The 23,942-nt window shown below is 37.3% G+C and overlaps 1 protein-coding gene across 1 annotated transcript in view; it reads left to right on the plus strand.

Annotated features, from left to right (window-relative positions):
* GALNT13 (polypeptide N-acetylgalactosaminyltransferase 13) overlaps positions 1-23,942 on the plus strand; it is a 560,096-nt gene that overhangs the window by 376,041 nt on the left and 160,113 nt on the right. The window contains exon 9 of the mRNA XM_030327372.1: positions 4,483-4,663. Within this exon, the coding sequence (XP_030183232.1) occupies positions 4,483-4,663 (181 nt within the window). The remainder of the gene's footprint in view (positions 1-4,482; positions 4,664-23,942) is intronic.

The raw sequence follows: 23,942 nt of genomic DNA on the forward strand, positions 1-23,942 counted from the left end.
CAGAGTATTTCCTTAAAAAATGCTATTTCGGGGCACCTGGGTGGCGCAGTCGGTTAAGCGTCCGACTTCAGCCAGGTCATGATCTCGTGATCCGTGAGTTCGAGCCCCGCGTCAGGCTCTGGGCTGATGGCTCAGAGCCTGGAGTCTGTTTCCGATTCTGTGTCTCCCTCTCTCTCTGCCCCTCCCCCGTTCATACTCTGTCTCTCTCTGTCCCAAAAATAAATAAACGTTGAAAAAAAAATTAAAAAAAAATGCTATTTAAAACCCCTTCAAAATATGTCTACTTCATCTCATCATCTGCCAGAAATGCTTTTTTTTTAATATTAATCTTGGAAGTTAATTTTGAGTTATCCATTTTTTCATTCAACCAACATGCAATGATACCTCCTGTGTAACAAGCACTGGGCTTGGCTCAGGGGTGCAACATTGACCAGATAGCTCCACTGCCCTTTTAGAGTCTACAGGCTAGTTGGGGGGGGGGGGGCGGGGATGCACAGCAAAACAAATACAAATATTACAGATTGTGATAAGCCAAGAAGGAAATATACAAAGTGCCATTGCAGAAGATAACTGGGCTGGGACCGTTTAAATATGGAAATTAGGGAAGAGCTGTCTGATGCAGTGATGTTTTAGCTAAGATGAAAAGTGTGGGAAAGAGGCAGTCAGGTGAAGGGCAGACAGAATTGTATTCCAGGTTTAGGGAAAGCCCTTGGTGAGGCTTCGGTGTGTACAAGGGTATGAGATTTGTTATTCTAGGAAATGGCAGAGGGCCAGGATCACCAGTGCTTATTGATAGAGGGAGAGACTCACGTAGGGTCTGAGAGGCCCTGCCTAAAGGATTTTGTTTATATTCACAGTTCAGTAAGAAACCATTGAAGTGTTTAAACACAGAAGTAAATTAAATAATTAAATTTTTAAAAGACTCCTCTGATTTCTCAGTACAAAACAAATTATAGGAAACACCAGTGAGAGCAGCAAGACAGTTAAGAGTCCATTGCAATTGACCCACAAGAAATGTTGGTGATTAGGACAAGGATTGTGACAGAGAGACAGGGAGAGATGGATATACTGAGAATTATTTTTATAGATAGTAAAGCCAGGATTTGTTAACAGATTAAATATAAGTGATGAAAGGGGCGCCTGGGTGACTCAGTTGGTTAAGTGTCTTGACTTCAGCTCAGGTCATGATCTCGCTGTCCGTGAGTTTGAGCCCCATGTCAGGCTCTGTGCTGACACCTCAGAGCCTGAAGCCTGCTTGGGATTCTGTGTCTCCCTCTCTCTCTGCCCCTCCCCCGCTCACACTCGGTTTTTCTCTGTCTCTCAAAAAATAAAATAAAATGTTAATAAAAAATTAATATAAGTGATAGAAAAAGGAGAAATCAATAATGACTTCTAGGGTTTGCAAGGGAGAGAGGCTTCTGTTTTCTCTTTTATTTAGTTTTTCTTTTCTTTTCTTTCCTTTTTTTTTTTTTTTTTGGATTGACCACATGAGTAAGTGGTGGCACTATTTATTGATGATTAAAAAGACAGACAGTGGATCAGTCAGTTGAGCACCGATTTCAGCTCAGGTCATGATCTAGGAGTTCATGAGTTTGAGCTCCGCGTAGGGCTCTGTGCTGACAGCTCAGAGCCTGGAGCCTGCTTTGGATTCTGAGTCTCCCTCTCTCTGCCCCTCCCCCACTATGTGTTTGTCTCACTCTCTATCAAAATAAATAAACATTTTAAAAAATTATTTAAAAAGAGAAAGAAAGTAAGACCTGGCTGACAAAGCCAGGATGAATCTGCAGTTCCACTTCAGACGTATTTATTTAGGTGTATCTGAGACACGCAAGAGGAGATACCCAGTAAATGTTTGGATACTCAGCTCTGGATCCCAGAGGAGAGGTCTGAGCTGAGATGTCACTGTTGACTTTGTGAGTATTCAGATCCTATGTAAGGTCATCGGAGTAAATAAGACCACCTGGAGAATGAGTAAAGGAAGGTGGAGGCTAACATTTAAATATTTACAGTGAAAATATGTAAACATTGAAGTACTGGGAGGGAAAGCAAGACAATCTAAGAGAGGAGTCAGCTAGATAGATATTCATCAAGGGAAAAGTTTGTGTTTTCCACCGTGGCAGTTTTGAGGGAGCTGCAAAAACAAACAGCATTTCACTATGCATAAGGAGATGGATGAAAATTGAGGAAGGGAAACAACGCATATCAATAAACATTTGAAGCTAATTTACAGTGAGAGGAAACAGAGAAATGAGGTACTTTGGACCAAGGGAAGAACTTTTCCTTGGGTTTGTAATCTTTTTAGTTGTTTATCTCTTTCAGAATCTATTTGAAAGATAAGAGATTTTAGGTTGGGGTGCCTGAGTGGCTCAGTCAGTTAAGCATCTGACGGCTCAAGTCATGATCTTGTTGTTTGTGAGTTTAAGCCCCACATGGGGCTCTGTGCTGAACTCAGAGCCTGGAGCCTGCTTCAGATTCCACTCCCTGATCATGCTCTGTCACTCTCTCTAAAAAATAAATAAACATAAAAGAAAAAATATAAGAGATTTTAACAGATATTATATGAAGGTAGTCATAGTGTAGTAAGGAGCAAAATTATCAGCATCTCAGGTAAAAATCAAAGGGAGAACCAGACCAGTGAAGTTCTTAAGACAGAATTAGGCATAAAGTTGACTGACACACAAGTATTGATTTGTCTTTGATGGAAGGATCAACTTCCTCAATTTTAATGGAATAGAACAGTGTAAGGATTTCATAATTCCAAGAAGGTTTATACATTTAATGCTACAAAGATGAGAGAGTTACCAATCAATTAAATACTTTGATTATTTAAGAAAGCTCTATCCTGTGTCTTGAGGGTAAGAGCGAGTTCCATTCTTCTTTTGTATTTCAGTTATATTTTATTCTTACATTTTAGGTTAGGCTGAAACTTCTTTCCTGTTAGCATTATGGTGTTTTGACAGTTAGAAAATGAGAAAGAATAGATTGCACATGTAATGCAATGTACAACACATGTACAAGCCGGTTGATGAATATAACTTGTCATTTAGCATCTTCTGTCTTCTGGTAAATTGAATGTCTCTACTGCTACCCGAGCTCAACGACAGCCCTCTTCTAAGATGAATATTGCTTGAGAGGTCAACTGGAGAAAACTTTATCTTTCAAAAATAAGCAGTTCTCCTTAAAAGAACAATGTTAATTACCATATAAAACCCAGTCCTTTCAAGGAAGCCTGGGTGGCTCAGTCAATTAACCATCCAACTCTTGATTTCGGCTCAGGTTATGATCTCACAGTTCATGAGTTCAAGCCCTGCACGGGACTCTGCACTGGCAATGCAGAGTCTGCTTGGGATTCTCTCTCCCTCTCTCTCTGCCCCTCCTCCACTCATTCCCTCTCCCTTTCTCTCTCAAAAATAAATAAACATTAAAAAAAAGAACAATGCTTCCAATATATAATGATAACTATGACTTGTTTATTGGGGTAAACAACCTGTAGCACATATGCAATATATTACATGTATGTAATAAACATACACATACGAGTGTGTGTTCTATGTTTGTATATATATATATATATATATATATGTTTGTGCATATGTATATATATATGTGTGTGTGTGTGTATTAGTATATTTTATAGATAGCATGCATATACACATATGCTATTAGTATAACCTGTAGCTAAATAATGTAATTTTATAGAAATAAATGTGTTAGGGATACTTAATAATTAGCCTCAACTGCACAGTAAATCTAGGACACCAAGAAATATAGGCAAATGTTTTCTAAGAATTTACAGTTTTGAACAAGAGATAGTGAAGTAAACAATTGCTTACAAGACGGTGTAATCAGTTCTTCATGAAAGGATGTTTAAAGTACCAAAGTCACAACTACAAAACCTCCCTACAGAACCTTCTAGAAGAAGTGATCTTGGAGATAGATTTTGAAGGACGCATAGATGGTGAGTGGATATAAAGGAGTCCTAGCACATTTTAATAAGAATACTATATCCAAAGGTGTAAGATACTGGCAATATATGATAGCTGAAATTGACAGTCATTTAAAATGACTGGAGTAAAATGAGCGGAGTATAATTGATTTTGCTTTAAACAAATTTAGATATTTACCATGACATCTAACACGTATAATAAATTCATTAATTCATAGCAGAGTTTAGATACTAAATACTATTAAGTAGCGATTAGGTTAACTACTAGAAACTGAAAATTTGGTAGTTTAACAAAGGCAATGAAAAAATAATTGAAACTTACAAGTCCAACACTACAATATTTACAAATATCAAGCTCTTCTAAATTAGAATCCTTTGCCAAGCTAAGTATACCAGTTCTAAATTTTGTGTCCATCTGAGGTTTGCTTGAGCCATATAAGATCTAAAGATCTGGCCTTAGTTAGCCTCAGTTCCTTGTCAGACATTATTATTGCATCATTTACAATGATTGAGATATGATTGCTTTTTTTCCACAGATTTGGCAATGTGGAGGCTCTTTGGAGATTGTGACTTGCTCCCATGTTGGTCATGTTTTTCGGAAGGCAACTCCTTACACTTTCCCTGGTGGCACTGGTCATGTCATCAACAAAAACAACAGGAGACTAGCAGAAGTTTGGATGGATGAATTTAAAGATTTCTTCTATATCATATCCCCAGGTAAACAATTCTAATATCTTTCTTCATCTGCAGGGAAAAATAAAATATTAAACATGCTAAATATGTGTTTCATTATTGCTACTATTCCACCAGTTTAACTAAAATGTATTTTATCACCATAATATTACAGAAAATCGTATTTGAGAAGGTAGTACTATGAAGTCATTTTTCATATCAAATGAGGACTATACTTATCTCAAATGGCTAAATATTCCTTTTTCTTTGTTTCTTTCTTGGCACAAGTATTATGCCAGAAAAGTGGAGCAAGCAGAGAGATCTAAATTTAATTAATATGTATCAGCTCAATTTAAGAAAAAAAAAATTTTAAAAAGAAGTAAGCCTTTGTTTCCTTATTTCCCAAATAAAGTTGGATAAGTTGGCAAGAAATTTTGTTGACATTTAAACAGAGATGTTCCCTACTGCCTAAATGATTTCCTAAAGATATAGGATGGTAAGTTACACAGATATAAAACTTTATCTTTTTAAAGAATATTAAATGATGTAGTAAATTACTCATTAATAGATATGTAGAAAAGCATAATATAGGATACTAAAATATTATCCTACTTTAGTTACAAAACGTAGATATGGAGATAGAGGTAAATGTAAGCTATCACTGGATAATAGGATTGTGAATAATTTATTCTTTTCCTTATATCTTTTTAAATTTTTAAAATAAAACATAGCATTTACTGTTAAATTTATTTGAAATGAATTTAAAGGGAAAATATATTTTAATAAAGAATTTAAAAATTGTTTTAAAGAATGTTACTAGCCATTAAAAAAGAAGAAAAATATAAAGTGTGAAAAAAAATCCCATACCTGAGTGGAGTAATTATGAATGATTTTATTTTTATAATTTTCTAGAATTTTCCTAATAGCTGTATTACTTATTTAAAAAAAAAACCTCTGAGACATTGCGTTGTTTTCTAAGGAAGTAACATGAGACATTATGAGAAGATACAAACAAGGAGAAGACATAGGGGCCTTCAAGATCTCAAAGTTTAGACAAAGAGACAGAAACATAAATTAATACAATGGGAGTTCAACTGTATTGATAAAATAATTTTTTAAAATTCTATTTTGATAGTTTATGCATAGGCCTTGTGGTCATCAATGTCATAATTATGTAACCCTCAAGAATACCAAAAATTCATGCTTACATCTTCTCTCCTACATTATAATCTATTGAACGGTTTGGAAACACCAGTTTAGGTTCTGACAGGCTCTGATTTCTGAAAGTATATATGCGGCTGTGAAAATTCTTCTTCTACAGATAAAGGGACAATGAGCAGTATGAACTTCCTTATTAAGATCCAGTATTACTATAGAAAAGAAAAATGAGAGCAATGCAGGTGTAAATGTATGATTAGGTGAAGGATTTTTCTTGCACATTTTCAAGCCTCTTCCATGTCGAGAAGCTATTGTCAGGAACACTATTTCACGCATAGATGTATTTCTCTTTACAGTAGAAAGCCAGTCCAGATATTCAGAGTCGCATTTGGCAAGAACATGTAAAATTCGTAGCAAGGCAGTGACATTTATATAACCTTTTCATTTTCTTTTGATAATGCCTTTTGAACTCAAATCATTGCTTGTAGAAATATATAAGCTCAAATACGAAGAAAGGAGTAGTGGAAGAAAGAAATGTGCCATGTGTGATTATATACAACTTATATTCAGGAATAGAAGTATTTGAGAATAATTGCAACCATGTGTATTGTAGTCACCCATGATGAATATTATTTGTAAAAAGCAATGTGTTAGATTTTGTATAATTTCCCATTGAGTGAAAAAGGCAGATAAATAGTAGAACCATTTCTCAAACTGTAATGAAATGAAAGCCTTAGAGTTTAATGGGTAAAAAGGAACACTTGCTTTCTGGAACTATTGACTTTATGTTACTCAACAGGGACTGTTTGTATATTCTGGAAATCGTAGCTATCATTTGGAAGCTTATTGTTCTTATGAAATGGGCTTATTTAAATCCAAAAAGGTATTTTGGAAAGCAGGAAAAGGACATTTGGGGAATATGCTGAAAATATCTAGGAACTTCTTCAGGACGTTTGTGTTTTTGTATGTCTCTGAGACTGTCAGCGTGGCCAAGCGTGGAGCCTGCCTGCTGTAGTATGGGCAAGAAGGAAAAAACAAAAACACAAAACAATAAATTGCTTCTCAGTGAAAAAGGAAAGGAAGTAAGCTGGAAACTAGAGTTGGATGCCAAAAACAGTTCTAGCCCTAGACAGCTTTCAGGTCATCCAAAAATAGATAAAATGTGTTTTATTGGGGAAATCAAGACTCTGTCACTTGTATGGTGGTGAGCCTTTTTTGAGTGAATGGCTATTTTAGTCATTACTGATCATCTGTGATACTCTTAAAATCAACATCATGGATTTCTTTGCTATCATCCAGAATTGTTGGGATTCTGTTTTTCATCTCCTTGGGTAAAAGGAAAGTTTGTAAAGAGAGAAGGTGGTGTATGGGGATAGCAGAGAGATCCATGCGTGCACACCTACACTTAGACTTACATCCTTTACTCTGATATACATACACACACACAAACACACACATGTATTTATGAAAAACTCTAAAAAGCTTATATTGAATTCTGTCTAATTCTCCAAAACTTCCTTAATAAGCGGGCTAAGGAAAATGTTATAATGCTTTCTAGAAGGACCTTTATGTATCTATTAATTTGCCCAAGATGTTTTGTGAAGAGACTCCCATTTTTTACACCCAAGGCTTCTATTAAAAAAAATCTTGTTCTCCTCTTACACAGCTGTTCAAAGGGTGATCTTGAAGTGCTGAACCTTTATGAATTGAATTCTGACAACTTTGTTTCCTTCCAATATACTCTATAAAATACTGCCTGTTTTATTGGTTGGTTTCATGCTTCAGCTCTGTCTTGAAAAGACTGGGTATTCTTTCTCTCTCAAAAGTGTATTCCCTATAGTTTTAATACCACAGCCAATCCATTATTACCGTATACCATATTGTTCTTTGTCTATTACTTGTCTCTTTATCCATAGTAGTTCAGAGACGTGTAGTTACAGTGTTTAGCAACTTTCCTGTCATTTTACAGTCCTAGAAAAACTGTGTGTTGAATAATTAGAAGAACCAATGAATGACTAAAGGGAATGACCAATGCACTTTAAAGGGAAGCCACTTTTGTTTCTTCTTTTCTACTGAATTCTCCATGGATGTCTGATCTGTGCCAGACTCCTCACAAGAACTGCAGCACATTGGAAGCTTTTGTCCCCCTTCCCTGACCTAAGCCCTGAGTAAAGACCCACTTCCCTGATCAAACCCCTGATTTAGGACCCACTGATAAGAGGGAAATGAAAGGTACTCTTCATATATCTGTGATGTCTTATAGGTACTTATAGGTACTTAAAGGTACTCTTCATATATCTGAGTTTCCTCTCCGAAAAGAAGGTTCCATTGGTTTACTCGTGTTCTTAGGGAATTATGATTACACCATAACTATAGACACACACAGTAATATAATCCTACCTTCCAGGACTAATATAAAAGTCTAACAGGCACGATTTAGGCAAACAATAACATTCTGCAATAGAGCAGCATAGTATAAGAGCCCATAAGCTTAAAATATGACTACTTTTACACATGTTGATTTTTATTTTTCTCATGACCCCCATTAATTTAAAGTTAAAATGGGATGTATAGATAACTATGTATGTGAATTACTTTATCTGACTTTTTTGCAAAATATTTACTGTACATCCTAATTGTCTCAGCCTATGCCCATTAGCCATTGGCAATATTGATAGAGCTGGCTGTATCTAATTATGTCTCCCAAATGGGTATATGAATGGAGAATAGAAATACTTTGAAATAGTGTTGAAGAATACATTTTCAACACTTGTTTAGTTTGCTTTCTGGCTGCCTTTTTGAGGATGCAAATACTAAAGCATCATTGATTTTTAAAGCCCTGTAGGCTCTTAAAGTCTGAGGCAGTTTTTACTAGTAATTGGGCTGTTACAGCTGGAGGCAATGTGATTGTCCTAGCAAATCCTTTGAAATGAAGTGATGTCAGCAGAAACCACTCTTCACAGAGCAACCCATTATAAATGCCCACATTTTTTTCCTATCAGTCACAGGTAAAAAGCTTAAGAACTTTAAAATACAGTGTAGTCATAACACTAACCGTGTATTTGAAATGCTGGATGCTCTATAAATATTGATTTTCTTTTGGGGGGAGATAGATTTCTAACTGTGTATCAAAGGACATGGTGATTAGAAGAAGCTGTCCTTATGTAACCTCCAGTTGTTCTTCCTTTTCTTTTTTTTTTTAAATTTTTTTAAGGTTTATTACTGTTTCAGAGACAGAGAGACAGAGCACTAGTGGGAGAGGGGAAGAGAGAGGGGGAGACACAGAATTGAAAGCAGACTCTAGGCGCTGAGCTGTCAGCACAGAGCCCAATGTGGGGCCCGAACTCACAGATGGTGAGATCATGACCTGAGCTGAAGTCGGTGGCTCAACTGACTGAGCCACCCAGGTGCCCCTGTTCTTCCTTTTCTTAATGAACTACTTGTGCTCTTGTTTTGAGCAGACACAAATTGAAAATAGAATTTAAAGATCCCCCAAACATACCTTTAAAGGTATTCATATGTGACTGGGAAAACAGCTTATTTTCCTTTGGCAATTCTGTAGCATTTTGATCTGTATTTCAGATAAACAGAAACCTCACATTTAGCAACACATCCTTGAACTTATTTTGAAGGTTAACTCTATCTGTTAACCTTTTAAAAATACTTTAGAAAAGTCAGTTCATCAGAGGCAGCCTTTGTTAGAAGCATCTTTGCATCATTATGAAAGTTTAAGATGTATGTTCCTTTCTATCTCTTGAAATTTTTATCTATGAAATACCAATGTTTTTCAGCATGCTGGTTTTTTGAAGATACAATATTTAATAACCAGCCCTTTGAATGTAGGTCCTAATTTCTTTTATGAGTCATAAAAATGTGGTTCCAGGCCGATTTCATGAGCACAGGTTTTGATGTTCTCCACAAAATATGCAGCATGCACATTTTTTTAAATAATAGTCCAGGGATATCAGTTTTTGGTTGGGTTAACATGAATTCATCTCTAAAGAGTGCGGCAGTTCTGAACATAAAGTACATTTGCACCTGTGAATTTTGTATTTTTATTAATAAACACTTCTTCAGCAGCACCAGCCATGTTCTCACTAAGTGCATAGGATATCAGGAGGAGGAAATTCTAAATCATTTTAATATGCTTGATTGTAATAGCACGTAATTCATGTATCTGGTTGATACTGTGAGATGCTAAATGTGGAAGAAAGGAATGATGGCTATACTCAATATTGTTGGTATTGTGGGTGGACAGCTGTTTTTCCTTGCTACAATTAATTAAAGACACTAGGTCAATTTTTTTTTTTTAATTTTTTTTTTCGATGTTTATTTATTTTTGGGACAGAGAGAGACAGAGCATGAACGGGGGAGGGGCAGAGAGAGAGGGAGACACAGAATCAGAAACAGGCTCCAGGCTCTGAGCCATCAGCCCAGAGCCTGATGCGGGGCTCGAACTCCCGGAACGCGAGATCGTGACCTGGCTGAAGTCGGGCGCTTAACCGACTGCGCCACCCAAGCGCCCCAAGTCAATTTTTATTGTTGGTATTTTATGGGTATTCATTTGTGTTTCTTTTATAATAATGATATTTTCATGCTTCTGTCTTCATTGGGTAGGTATTTATTAAATTCCTGATCTGCACCGTGCCAGGTAGGGAGGGTACAAACACAGAAAAGATGTTGTTTTTGCCTTTAAAAAGTGAACTGCCTACATCATCACAATTAATTAGTTTAAATGAAAAATGAAATTAAGTGCTTAGTACATGGGGAATACACTGTCAAGATTTAAAAGGGATACTTATGTGAACGACCAACATTCTCCTTGATTTCTACTCTCACTCATAAGCATCAAAATCAAATGAATCTCTAAGTCTTTTCCCTTCTACCTGCTAAGTTTTCTCAAATCCGTTCAGTTATTCTTGTTCTTCCACTCATCTCAAATCCAGAGAAACTCCTGACCATCCTGATGGGTCCTCCTGCCTCAAAGCTTTGCCCACTTTTCACCCACTTTTACCATGTTGCTCGAGGACACTCCTGAAACTAAATTTCATTTGATCTCTCACTTACCTACCAAACTTTTAATGACTTAACATAAAGTCAAAAATCTGGAATGTGGCCAGATCTGATGCTCACCCAGCCTTTCGTCCTCTATTTTCAACCCTAGCTTTCCACACACCAACCATGTGGAACTAAAGTCTCAACGTGTTCCCTCCAGCTTTTAGAGTTTTGCATATGTCTAACATAGTATTTGATGAGTTAATAGTATTTGATGAGTTAATGAGTGAGTTTACCTCTGCCTAAAGTGCCATCATCATCCACCGACATTCATGATTCATGTGTAATGTTTATTAGCGTTTTCGCGGGGACTCCAATGGCCTCCCCTGTTGTAGTATTTATGTATTTTTAAAGTATTTCTTCCCTCCACTAAGCTGTGTGAATAAAGAGACTATATTTGTTGTTTGGTTAGTTGATTGGTTGGTTGGTTTTGTTTTTAGAGTTCATTGAACTCAATTTTTTCTTATTATATTTGTCAGAGGCAAAATATATGTTTCAGTCACCACTGCTGTGTCCCCCTGCTCCAAAATAACCCTCTGTGAAGCATTTGGTGCCTATCCTTCAAATCCTTTTCCTATGCATTTGTATACATATATAGACATATATACATATATTAAGTAAATAAGATCATATAATAGATACTGTTTTAATTTCATTTCTTTTAACTATATAGTTTGTCCTATAATGTTTTACACAGAATTCACATAAGATTATATCATTCTACCTTGCAACTAAATAATACTGTACTGCATGGATATATCAAAACTTATTTAATCATACCCATAGTGACAAACATTTGTCGGCTTGTGGTTGTGTGTTATTATAAGTTACAGAAGCGTTCTTGAAGCAGTATCTTTTGAACCTGGTAGGATTTGTCTAAACAACATAGCAACCTAAAAAAGAGTTGGTAGCAGACTACCTGGATTATTTCAGGTCCTGGCTCCACATAACCCCTCTCTGTATTTACTTAACTTATCTGCGCTTAGTTTCCTTACTGTAAATGAGACTTATAATAATTGGGCCTTCCACATAAAGATTTTTGAGACTTAATTGACAACTAGATATATAAGGCATTTTGGACAATGCTTGGCAACATTAAACACTCAATTAGTGCTAGATATTTGTTATCATTAGCCAGATATATTCATACAAGTAGATTTAGTGAATCAAAGAATATGTACATTTGTATTTTGGTAGAAATTTTCAAAACTTCCATCCAAAATGATTGTAACCATTATTCCACCAATGGTTCTTGAGCACTTATAATATGATATCACCACTCTAGATTTTTAATACTTTTTATTTTTGCATAGATATGTGTGTGCACATATATATGTGTATATTTATTTATATTTGCATATAGAATTAATACATATCTAGTTTCTTTTCTCATATTGCTACTAGGTATGAACATCTTTTTTATTATTACCTGGATTTCTTCTTTTTATTCATAACTTTTCTTCACTTTACTATTGGATATCTTTTCCCTTTCATATATTCATAGATCTTTATGTATTTTTGTAACCAATATTTTGTATGTTATATACACTGCAAGTATTTTCTCCCTGTGCAGGATTTTTTTTTTAAGTAGTCTGTGATCTCTCTGGGCAATAAATGGAAGTAGAATGCTAGAATCCGATAATTCTCCTTATGCAAAGTATTATCATCTTTATCCATGGAACATAAATAAAAGTATTAGCTTCAATAGTTACATCAGCTATAGCTAGTTAATCAGTCATAACAGTTAAAATTTTAAATAAATCTATTAAATGATTATATCAGTTCCCATTACAGTAATTATTTCCAAATATCTTGAATTGTATTCATGGTCCATGAAGTTAATAAACAGATGATATAAATAATGTTTATTGAATGCTACAAAAATATTGAATTTGAACAGTAAGGGTGGATCATTGTACCCTCAGAGTCTTTTTTTTTTTTTTTTTTTTTTTTTAAATTTTTTTTTTTTTTTCAACGTTTATTTATTTTTGGGACAGAGAGAGACAGAGCATGAACGGGGGAGGGGCAGAGAGAGAGGGAGACACAGAATCGGAAACAGGCTCCAGGCTCCGAGCCATCAGCCCAGAGCCTGACGCGGGGCTCGAACTCACGGACCGCGAGATCGTGACCTGACTGAAGTCGGACGCTTAACCGACTGCGCCACCCAGGCGCCCCAAGAGTCTTTGATTAACCAATCAACAACTCAGATAATTAGTCCCTGAAATAATTTTATCATTACCAAATCTGAGTAGTTTCAAGTATTTCTAGAGTGAATAAATATTACTTAAGCTCTAATATAGATTTATTCACATAATTATCACTACCTCCTAGGATTTAGATATCAAAATTATTCATACATTTAGTTTTTGGTTCATCTTTAAATGAAAAATGTATAGCCCTAGTCTAATCAGTGTGTGTGTGCGTGTGTGTGTGTGTGTGTGTGTGTGCAACTTCTGCAATATTCTGAAGTTTCCAGTAAGTAAATTCTACCTCATTTAGATTGGATGCTCATGATTAATTTTCATTTCCTTAAAGCTTGTTCAACTAGTCAGAATAGGACATTACGATGTTTTTCAAATTGGTGTAAACGATCAAGAACACTTGTGTAAGATGGATGGATTTTTACTCTCAGAAGTTGCCCAAGAGTTTTTATTGATGTAAGAGCATTAAATATGGATCAAACATGATTCAGGTGCATACAGAGGTTTTCCCATACCTACTTTCATCTTGTGATCTTCAGAGTGCCCCAATTTTACTATATAATTTTAGCATAACTAAAATTGAACAGCTTAACACTTATATAATCAATTACATTAAATGTCGATTCTAATTCTTACCTCAGTTGAAGAGCTCGTTCTGACACTCAGCAGCAGTCATTTACATAAAGTTATTGGCGGTCAGATGGTTACAAATTGCAGACTTCTTTTCTTTTTTTTTCTCAAATTGCAGATTTCTTGTTTTAAATGCTCTCAGGCTAAGTCCCCTGCATTAGGTGTACTGGTGGATTATCTTTACCTGGATTTCTATGTTATCATCATCTTTAGCTGTTTTAAATAACAGTTACTTATTTACATATACTCTTAGGAGAGTGAGCAGAGTCAAAGATAACTTTTAGAGAATTAGGAAACACAGTCTTTTCTAGATCCAATAATGATAGAATGTGGATTAAACTCAGTGTGCTAAGTTGAGGCTCTTTAAAATAATTCTTGGCAAAAATAAAACAATACAAAAAGGAACTAGCCACCTGCTAGCCTACCAGACATTAAATACTAATGACATTGGGTGCCTAGATGGCTCAGTTGGTTAAGTTTTTGACTCTGTTTTTTTTTTAAATTTTTTTTTTCAACGTTTATTCATTTTGGGGACAGAGAGAGACAGAGCATGAACGGGGGAGGGGCAGAGAGAGAAGGAGACACAGAATCGGAAACAGGCTCCAGGCTCTGAGCCATCAGCCCAGAGCCTGACTCGGGGCTCGAACTCACAGACCGCGAGATCGTGACCTGGCTGAAGTCGGACGCTTAACCGACTGCGCCACCCAGGCGCCCCTTGACTCTGTTTTAAGCTCAGGTCATGATCTTACAGTTTGTGGGTTTGAGCCCGCATCAAGCTCCATGTTGACAGTGTGGAGCTTGCTTGAGATTCTCTCTCTCCCTCTCTCTTTGCCCCTCCCCTGTTCACTCTCTATCTCTCTCTCAAAATAAATAAACATTTAAAAAAAAAAAAAACAACTACTAACGATAGATTACCTTAGCATCCTAATAACTTACAGTCTTTTGGGAGTAGCTCTCCTTTAGCGTGTTAACACAAATTATCTAGAAAATAAAAACTATTTTTAGTAGTTATCTTTATTCAATGAGGTTATAAGTTAAGGAGAGCTTTGCAGATAATTGTTGGTAGAAAAGAATGTGGGGCAATAGTTATAGGCCAGAATGGAAAGGTGATTTAGACAGGGTGAGAGTTTTGCAAAGAAAAGTAGAAACAATTTCTGAAAAGGTAAGATGCCTATTTAACAAATAGGCCTCTTGCATGTTTTCACCAGAAGCAGCATTAATATGAAGTAGTTATAGTTAATGTGGGGTTGTCAGTGCCTTAAGACAGGTGGCCACCATATTGACAACCATCTATGAGCTCCCAGATGTGAAAGCTCTACTTTAGACCGTTTGCACACATACACATAGATTTATTAACACATAATCAATGAGGTAAGTAGTAATTCTGTATTAATTGCCTACAAGTATTGATGTTTAAAAAAATGTTTTTACATTTATTTATTTTTGAGAGACAGAGAGAGACAGTACGAGCAGGGGAGGGGCAGAGAGAGAGAGGGAGACACAGAATCAGAAGCAGGCACCAGGCTCCGAGTTGTCAGCACAGAGCCCAACACGGGGCTCAAACCCATGAACCGTGAGATCATGACCTGAGCCGAAGCCGGGCACTCAACTGACTGAGCCACACAGGTGCCCCATAGAAGTATTGATGTTTTAATTGCAAGAGACATGAACAAAACTAAGAGATTATTCTTTTTTTAATGTTAATTTTTGAGAAAGAGAGAGAGAGAGTGTTAGAGAGAGGAGGAGGGGGAGGGACTGTGAGAGGGGGACAGAGGAGCCAAAGAGGACTCTATGCTGACAGCAGAGAGCCCAGTGTGGGACTTGAACTCACTAACTGTGAGATCATGACCTGAGCCGAAGTTGGATGCTTAAGCCACCCAGACACCGCCAGAGATTGTTATATTTTACAAATAGATTTAAAGTGACAAAACAATGAAGATCTCAGATTAGCATTTATCTTTGGTTAGTTTGGCTGAGCAAGTTAAATTTTAAATAATACATGATATTAGCAATTTGAATTAAGGCATATTCTAAACATGGAAATAGCGATAAAATATATCTAACAGCTAAACTTTTCTAATGTATATTGTTGAAAATAAGATAAACAAAATTACAGTGATGGTGTTCTTATGACTGAAAGTTATTCTGTCAGAATTGTCATTACTAAATGAGCTCCATTGTGACATTATTTTAATTTTTAAACTGTTTTGTATTATAAACTGCACATTTTTGGTACAACATCTCAGTTAAAAAAATTTGAAAACTTAGGAATTTTTCACAACTTAGTAATTTAGGAAATTCTATTCTTTCAGCACAATTTAATTATATTTCCAATAAAAAATTCTTTTTGGAATTAAAGAACATAGATCTCAAGTGTCTGAATAAGTTATTTAATTGATCAAAATGAACGTTCCAAATTAGATGTAACTATATGTAACTAGCCTTCGATCTATGATATATGAACAACAGTGGAAAGAAGGGGGGGCTTTGATTGAGAAATAAGGTAAGAGAGGGTGCAATGTTTTTACTAAAAGGGGATATTATGTGGAAAAGCTCAGGCATTTGTATAGATTCAGAATATAAGAAATTATAAGCAGACAATTTTAAGTTCTCGACCAAGAAGCTTTCCAGAAATATAATGAATTGATTTGCAATGCAATGAGTTTCTTGTCTATGGAAATATTCGAACAGAGCCTAGATGTCTGTCTTTTAGAGACGCTTTAATGAGAATTGAGTAAGAGGCTGGATTTCGTTATCTGAGAAACTTTCATATCAATGAATAAAAACACATTATATTTATTAGCCCCTGGTTTAAAATTGAAAAAAAAAAGCAGATTTCAACTCAAAATGAACAACTTCTAATAAATTTTTCAACCATGTACAGGAAGTCTTGAAAAAGGATGACTATATGTCCTTGTTTATTTGGGACAGTCATGGTGCATATCTGTTATCTGGGCATAATTATTAATAGCGTCCCCTTTCACTCATAACACTGTCCTGATTTGAACAACAAATTATTTAGTCATTTTACTTATAAAGCATTGAGTAAATTGTATGTGGAAGTGACTGCCTCTGGAAGGGTCTAAGTGGACTGATAGAAATAGCAATCATTATGGCATTGAGCGGGACAAGACTTCTATGCCGGCAGATTCTTGTCTTACCAAAATCTAGAGAAAATCCCTAAGTGTTTCAGACTTTTGAACTACCAGTTCTAGTAAATGCTCTAGTTCTGTTACCTCTCTGACACCCAAAATAAATGCCCTTCCTTGAAATTCTATCCACAAAGATACGATTAGTTTTTGAAAAGCTATCTCTTTGAAGATAAACTGATGTCTGAATTCTGATTCATCTTGATAATGTATTTGCCAACATCTTCCTATTAATATGTCTGATTATAGTAGGGTTACTTTTTTTCACTTTTTATATATAGTAAGTTTAAACTTTCATTTACACAGTAGAATATAAACTTATTCAATTTCTTGGCTATTCCAGACATAAAAGAAAAATTGTGCCGATATGCATATATGAAATATATATAGTGATGTAAGAGTATATATTTTACCACATAATAGAATGTATGTGTGCATATATGTGTACATTTATGTATATATATCTCCACATGAGAAAAATATACGTATGCATAAACATATATATTTTACTAGATTCAGAATTGTTTAGGAGATACTGACTTATTTCTATCTGATTTTTTGACTGTTTAATACATTGTACTTTCCCTGGCAATAATAAAATACCTTACTTTAAATATATTGAAAGGTAGGAGCACCTGGGTGGATCAGTTGGTTAAGTGTCTGACTCTTGATTTTGGCTCAGGTCACGATCTGATGGTCATGAGATTGAGCCCTGCAGTGGGCTCTGCACTGAGCGTGGAGTCTGCTTTGGATTCTATCCCCTTTTCTCTCTGCCCCTCCCTCACTCTCTCTCTCTCTCTTTTTCTCAAAATAAGTAAATAAGTATTTAAAAATAAATAAGTAAATAGGAAGATAAAGCCATATAAAATTCTCATTTTGATTGAAAAGGTTACAATATAATGATAGATTTTCCTATAAGTTTGGAAAACTAAGTAGACATGCCATAATAATATAATGCTAGTACCCTTCTTTCCAAAGCTCAAAAGTTCTCCTATGAAATTATTTTGTAATCCCAGACCATTATGAAATCCTTCTTCTTGAGAGAATAAGGTATAGCAGATATCCATGCACCTCCTCACTCCCTCCATTAAAATCCTGTGCAATCTATTGTAATTTGTGTTTTATCAACCCCCAAATTACAAAATCATATTTTCCTCTTACTGATGTTTATGTGTGCCAGATAGTTGCACAGCTAGTGGACATCTTGATGCTTATGTGTTCACCAATGGAACACATAAATCAGATGAAATATTATCAAATATAAATATTTTCCATAGTCATGGGTCCTATTTTTGAGAAAGTACATGTAATATCAGAGTTAACAATTATTTCTGTGAATATGGTGAATCATTATTTGAAAACTGGACATTTTTTGGGATTCTGGGAAGATGGCGGCGTAGGAGGACGCTGGGCTCACCGCGCGTCCTGCTGATCACTTAGATTCCACCTACACCTGCCTAAATAACCCAGAAAACCGCCAGAGGATTAGCAGAACAGAGTCACCGGACCCAAGTGCAGACGAGAGGCCCACGGAAGAGGGTAGGAAGGGCGGCGAGGCGGTGCGCGCTCCACGGACTGGCGGGAGGGAGCCGGGGCGGAGGGGCGGCTCGCCGGCCAAGCAGAGCCCCCGAGTCCGGCTTGCAAAAGCGGAGGGGCCTGACGGACTGTGTTCAGACAGCAAGCGCGACTTAGCGTCTGGGAGGTCATAAGTTAACAGCTCTGCTCGGAAAGCGGGAAGGCTGGAGGACAAAGGGAGGGTGAGCTGCGGAGCCCCCGGACGACAGAGCTCAGTTTGGCCGGGAACAAAGGCGCTAGCCAGCGCCATCTCCCCCGCCCATCCCCCAGCCAAAATCCCAAAGGGAACCGGCTCCGGGCAGGGAAATTGCTCGCTCCGCGCGAACACCCAACTCTGTGCTTCTGCGGAGCCAAACCTCCGGCAGCGATTTGACTCCCTCCGGCTGCCACAGGGCCCCTCCTGAAGTGGATCACCTAAGGAGAAGCGAGCTAAGCCTGCCCCCCCTCCCGCCGTGCACCTTGCCTTCCCACCCCAGCTAATACGCCAGATCCCCAGCATCACAAGCCTGGCAGTGTGGAAGTAGCCCAGACGGGCCACGCCACCCCACAGTGAATCCCGCCCCTAGGAGAGGGGAAGAGAAGGCACACACCAGTCTGACTGTGGCCCCAGCGGTGGGCTGGGGGCAGACATCAGGTCGGACTGCGGCCCCGCCCACCAACTCCAGTTATACACCACAGCACAGGGGAAGTGCCCTGCAGGCCCTCACCACACCAGGGACTATCCAAAATGACCAAGCGGAAGAATTCCCCTCAGAAGAATCTCCAGGAAATAACAACAGCTAATGAGCTGATCAAAAAGGATTTAAATAATATAACAGAAAGTGAATTTAGAATAATAGTCATAAAATTAATCGCTGGGCTGGAAAACAGCATACAGGACAGCAGAGAATCTCTTGCTACAGACATCAGGGGACTAAGGAACAGTCACGAGGAGCTGAAAAACGCTTTAAAGGAAATGGAAAACAAAATGCAAACGACCACGGCTCGGATGGAAGAGGCAGAGGAGAGAATAGGTGAACTAGAAGATAAAGTTATGGAAAAAGAGGAAGCTGAGAAAAAGAGAGATAAAAAAATCCAGGAGTATGAGGGGAAAATTAGAGAACTAAGTGATACACTAAAAAGAAATAATATACGCATAATTGGTATCCCAGAGGAGGAAGAGAGAGGGAAAGGTGCTGAAGGGGTACTTGAAGAAATAATAGCTGAGAACTTCCCTGAACTGGGGAAGGAAAAAGGCATTGAAATCCAAGAGGCACAGAGAACTCCCTTCAGACGTAACTTGAATCGATCTTCTGCACGACATATCATAGTGAAACTGGCAAAATACAAGGATAAAGAGAAAATTCTGAAAGCAGCAAGGGGTAAACGTGCCCTCACATATAAAGGGAGACCTATAAGACTCGTGACTGATCTCTCTTTTGAAACTTGGCAGGCCAGAAAGAATTGGCACGAGATTTTCAGGGTGCTAGATAGCAAAAATATGCAGCCCAGAATCCTTTATCCAGCAAGTCTGTCATTTAGAATAGAAGGAGAGATAAAGGTCTTCCCAAACAAACAAAAACTGAAGGAATTTGTCACCACTAAACCAGCCCTACAAGAGATCCTAAGGGGGACCCTGTGAGACAAAGTACCAGAGACATCACTACAAGCATAAAACATACAGACATCACAATGACTCTAAACCCGTATCTTTCTATAATAACACTGAATGTAAACGGATTAAATGCGCCAACCAAAAGACATAGGGTATCAGAATGGATAAAAAAACAAGACCCATCTATTTGCTGTCTACAAGAGACTCATTTTAGACCTGAGGACACCTTTAGATTCAGAGTGAGGGGATGGAGAACTATTTATCATGCTACTGGAAGCCAGAAGAAAGCTGGAGTAGCCATACTTATATCAGACAAACTAGACTTTAAATTAAAGGCTGTAACAAGAGATGAAGAAGGACATTATATAATAGTTACAGGGTCTATCCATCAGGAAGAGCTAACAATTATAAATGTCTATGCGCTGAATACCGGAGCCCCCAAATATATAAAACAATTACTCATAAACAGAAGCAACCTTATTGATAAGAATGTGGTAATTGCAGGGGACTTTAACACCCCACTTACAGAAATGGATAGATCATCTAGACACACAGTCAATAAAGAAACAAGGGCCCTGAATGAGACACTGGATCAGATGGACTTGACAGATATATTTAGAACTCTGCATCCCAAAGCAACAGAATATACTTTCTTCTCGAGTGCACATGGAACATTCTCCAAGATAGATCATATACTGGGTCACAAAACAGCCCTTCATAAGTTTACAAGAATTGAAATTATACCATGCATACTTTCAGACCACAATGCTATGAAGCTTGAAATCAACCACAGGAAAAAGTCTGGAAAACCTCCAAAAGCATGGAGGTTAAAGAACACCCTACTAACGAATGAGTGGGTCAACCAGGCAATTAGAGAAGAAATCAAAAAATATATGGAAACAAACGAAAATGAAAATACAACAATCCAAACGCTTTGGGACGCAGCGAAGGCAGTCCTGAGAGGAAAATACATTGCAATCCAGGCCTATCTCAAGAAACAAGAAAAATCCCAAATACAAAATCTAACAGCACACCTAAAGGAAATAGAAGCAGAACAGCAAAGGCAGCCTAAACCCAGCAGAAGAAGAGAAATAATAAAGATCAGAGCAGAAATAAACAATATAGAATCTAAAAAAACTGTAGAGCAGATCAACGAAACCAAGAGTTGGTTTTTTGAAAAAATAAACAAAATTGACAAACCTCTAGCCAGGCTTCTCAAAAAGAAAAGGGAGATGACCCAAATAGATAAAATCATGAATGAAAATGGAATTATTACAACCAATCCCTCAGAGATACAAACAATTATCAGGGAATACTATGAAAAATTATATGCCAACAAATTGGACAACCTGGAAGAAATGGACAAATTCCTAAACACCCACACTCTTCCAAAACTCAATCAGGAGGAAATAGAAAGCTTGAACAGACCCATAACCAGCGAAGAAATTGAATCGGTTATCAAAAATCTCCCAACAAATAAGAGTCCAGGACCAGATGGCTTCCCAGGGGAGTTCTACCAGACGTTTAAAGCAGAGATAATACCTATCCTTCTCAAGCTATTCCAAGAAATAGAAAGGGAAGGAAAACTTCCAGACTCATTCTATGAAGCCAGTATTACTTTGATTCCTAAACCAGACAGAGACCCAGTAAAAAAAGAGAACTACAGGCCAATATCCCTGATGAATATGGATGCAAAAATTCTCAATAAGATACTAGCAAATCGAATTCAACAGCATATAAAAAGAATTATTCACCATGATCAAGTGGGATTCATTCCTGGGATGCAGGGCTGGTTCAACATTCGCAAATCAATCAACGTGATACATCACATTAACAAAAAAAAAGAGAAGAACCATATGATCCTGTCAATCGATGCAGAAAAGGCCTTTGACAAAATCCAGCACCCTTTCTTAATAAAAACCCTTGAGAAAGTCGGGATAGAAGGAACATACTTAAAGATCATAAAAGCCATTTATGAAAAGCCCACAGCTAACATCATCCTCAACGGGGAAAAACTGAGAGCTTTTTCCCTGAGATCAGGAACACGACAGGGATGCCCACTCTCACCGTTGTTGTTTAACATAGTGCTGGAAGTTCTAGCATCAGCAATCAGACAACAAAAGGAAATCAAAGGCATCAAAATTGGCAAAGATGAAGTCAAGCTTTCGCTTTTTGCAGATGACATGATATTATACATGGAAAATCCGATAGACTCCACCAAAAGTCTGCTAGAACTGATACATGAATTCAGCAAAGTTGCAGGATACAAAATCAATGTCCAGAAATCAGTTGCATTCTTATACACTAACAATGAAGCAACAGAAAGACAAATAAAGAAACTGATCCCATTTACAATTGCGCCAAGAAGCATAAAATACCTAGGAATAAATCTAACCAAAGATGTAAAGGATCTGTATGCTGAAAACTATAGAAAGCTTATGAAGGCAATTGAAGAAGATTTAAAGAAATGGAAAGACATTCCCTGCTCATGGATTGGAAAAATAAATATTGTCAAAATGTCAATACTACCCAAAGCTATCTACACATTCAATGCAATCCCAATCAAAATTGCACCAGCATTCTTCTCGAAACTAGAACAAGCAATCCTAAAATTCATATGGAACCACAAAAGGCCCCGAATAGCCAAAGGAATTTTGAAGAAGAAGACCAAAGCAGGAGGCATCACAATCCCAGACTTCAGCCTCTACTACAAAGCTGTCATCATCAAGACAGCATGGTATTGGCACAAAAACAGACACACAGACCAATGGAATAGAATAGAAACCCCAGAACTAGACCCACAAACATATGGCCAACTCATCTTTGACAAAGCAGGAAAGAACATCCAATGGAAAAAAGACAGCCTCTTTAACAAATGGTGCTGGGAGAACTGGACAGCAACATGCAGAAGGTTGAAACTAGACCACTTTCTCACACCATTTACAAAAATAAACTCAAAATGGATAAAGGACCTAAATGTGAGACAGGAAACCATCAGAACCTTAGAGGAGAAAGCAGGAAAAGACCTCTCTGACCTCAGCCGTAGCAATCTCTTACTTGACACATCCCCAAAGGCAAGGGAATTAAAAGCAAAAGTGAATTACTGGGACCTTATGAAGATAAAAAGCTTCTGCACAGCAAAGGAAACAACCAACAAAACTAAAAGGCAACCAACGGAATGGGAAAAGATATTTGCAAATGACATATCGGACAAAGGGCTAGTATCTAAAATCTATAAAGAGCTCACCAAACTCCACACCCGAAAAACAAATAACCCAGTGAAGAAATGGGCAGAAAACATGAATAGACACTTCTCTAAAGAAGACATCCAGATGGCCAACAGGCACATGAAAAGATGTTCAGCGTCGCTCCTTATCAGGGAAATACAAATCAAAACCACACTCAGGTATCACCTCACGCCAGTCAGAGTGGCCAAAATGAACAAATCAGGAGACTATAGATGCTGGAGAGGATGTGGAGAAACGGGAACCCTCTTGCACTGTTGGTGGGAATGCAAATTGGTGCAGCCGCTCTGGAAAGCAGTGTGGAGGTTCCTCAGAAAATTAAAAATAGACCTACCCTATGACCCAGCAATAGCACTGCTAGGAATTTATCCAAGGGATACAGGAGTACTGATGCATAGGGGCACTTGTACCCCAATGTTCATAGCAGCACTCTCAACAATAGCCAAATTATGGAAAGAGCCTAAATGTCCATCAACTGATGAATGGATAAAGAAATTGTGGTTTATATACACAATGGAATACTACGTGGCAATGAGAAAAAATGAAATATGGCCTTTTGTAGCAACGTGGATGGAACTGGAGAGTGTGATGCTAAGTGAAATAAGCCATACAGAGAAAGACAGATACCATATGGTTTCACTCTTATGTGGATCCTGAGAAACTTAACAGGAACCCATGGGGGAGGGGAAGGAAAAAAAAAAAAAAAAAAAAAAAAAA

This window comes from Lynx canadensis, chromosome C1 (assembly GCF_007474595.2).
Source record: "Lynx canadensis isolate LIC74 chromosome C1, mLynCan4.pri.v2, whole genome shotgun sequence".
Lineage (NCBI taxonomy): Eukaryota > Metazoa > Chordata > Mammalia > Carnivora > Felidae > Lynx > Lynx canadensis.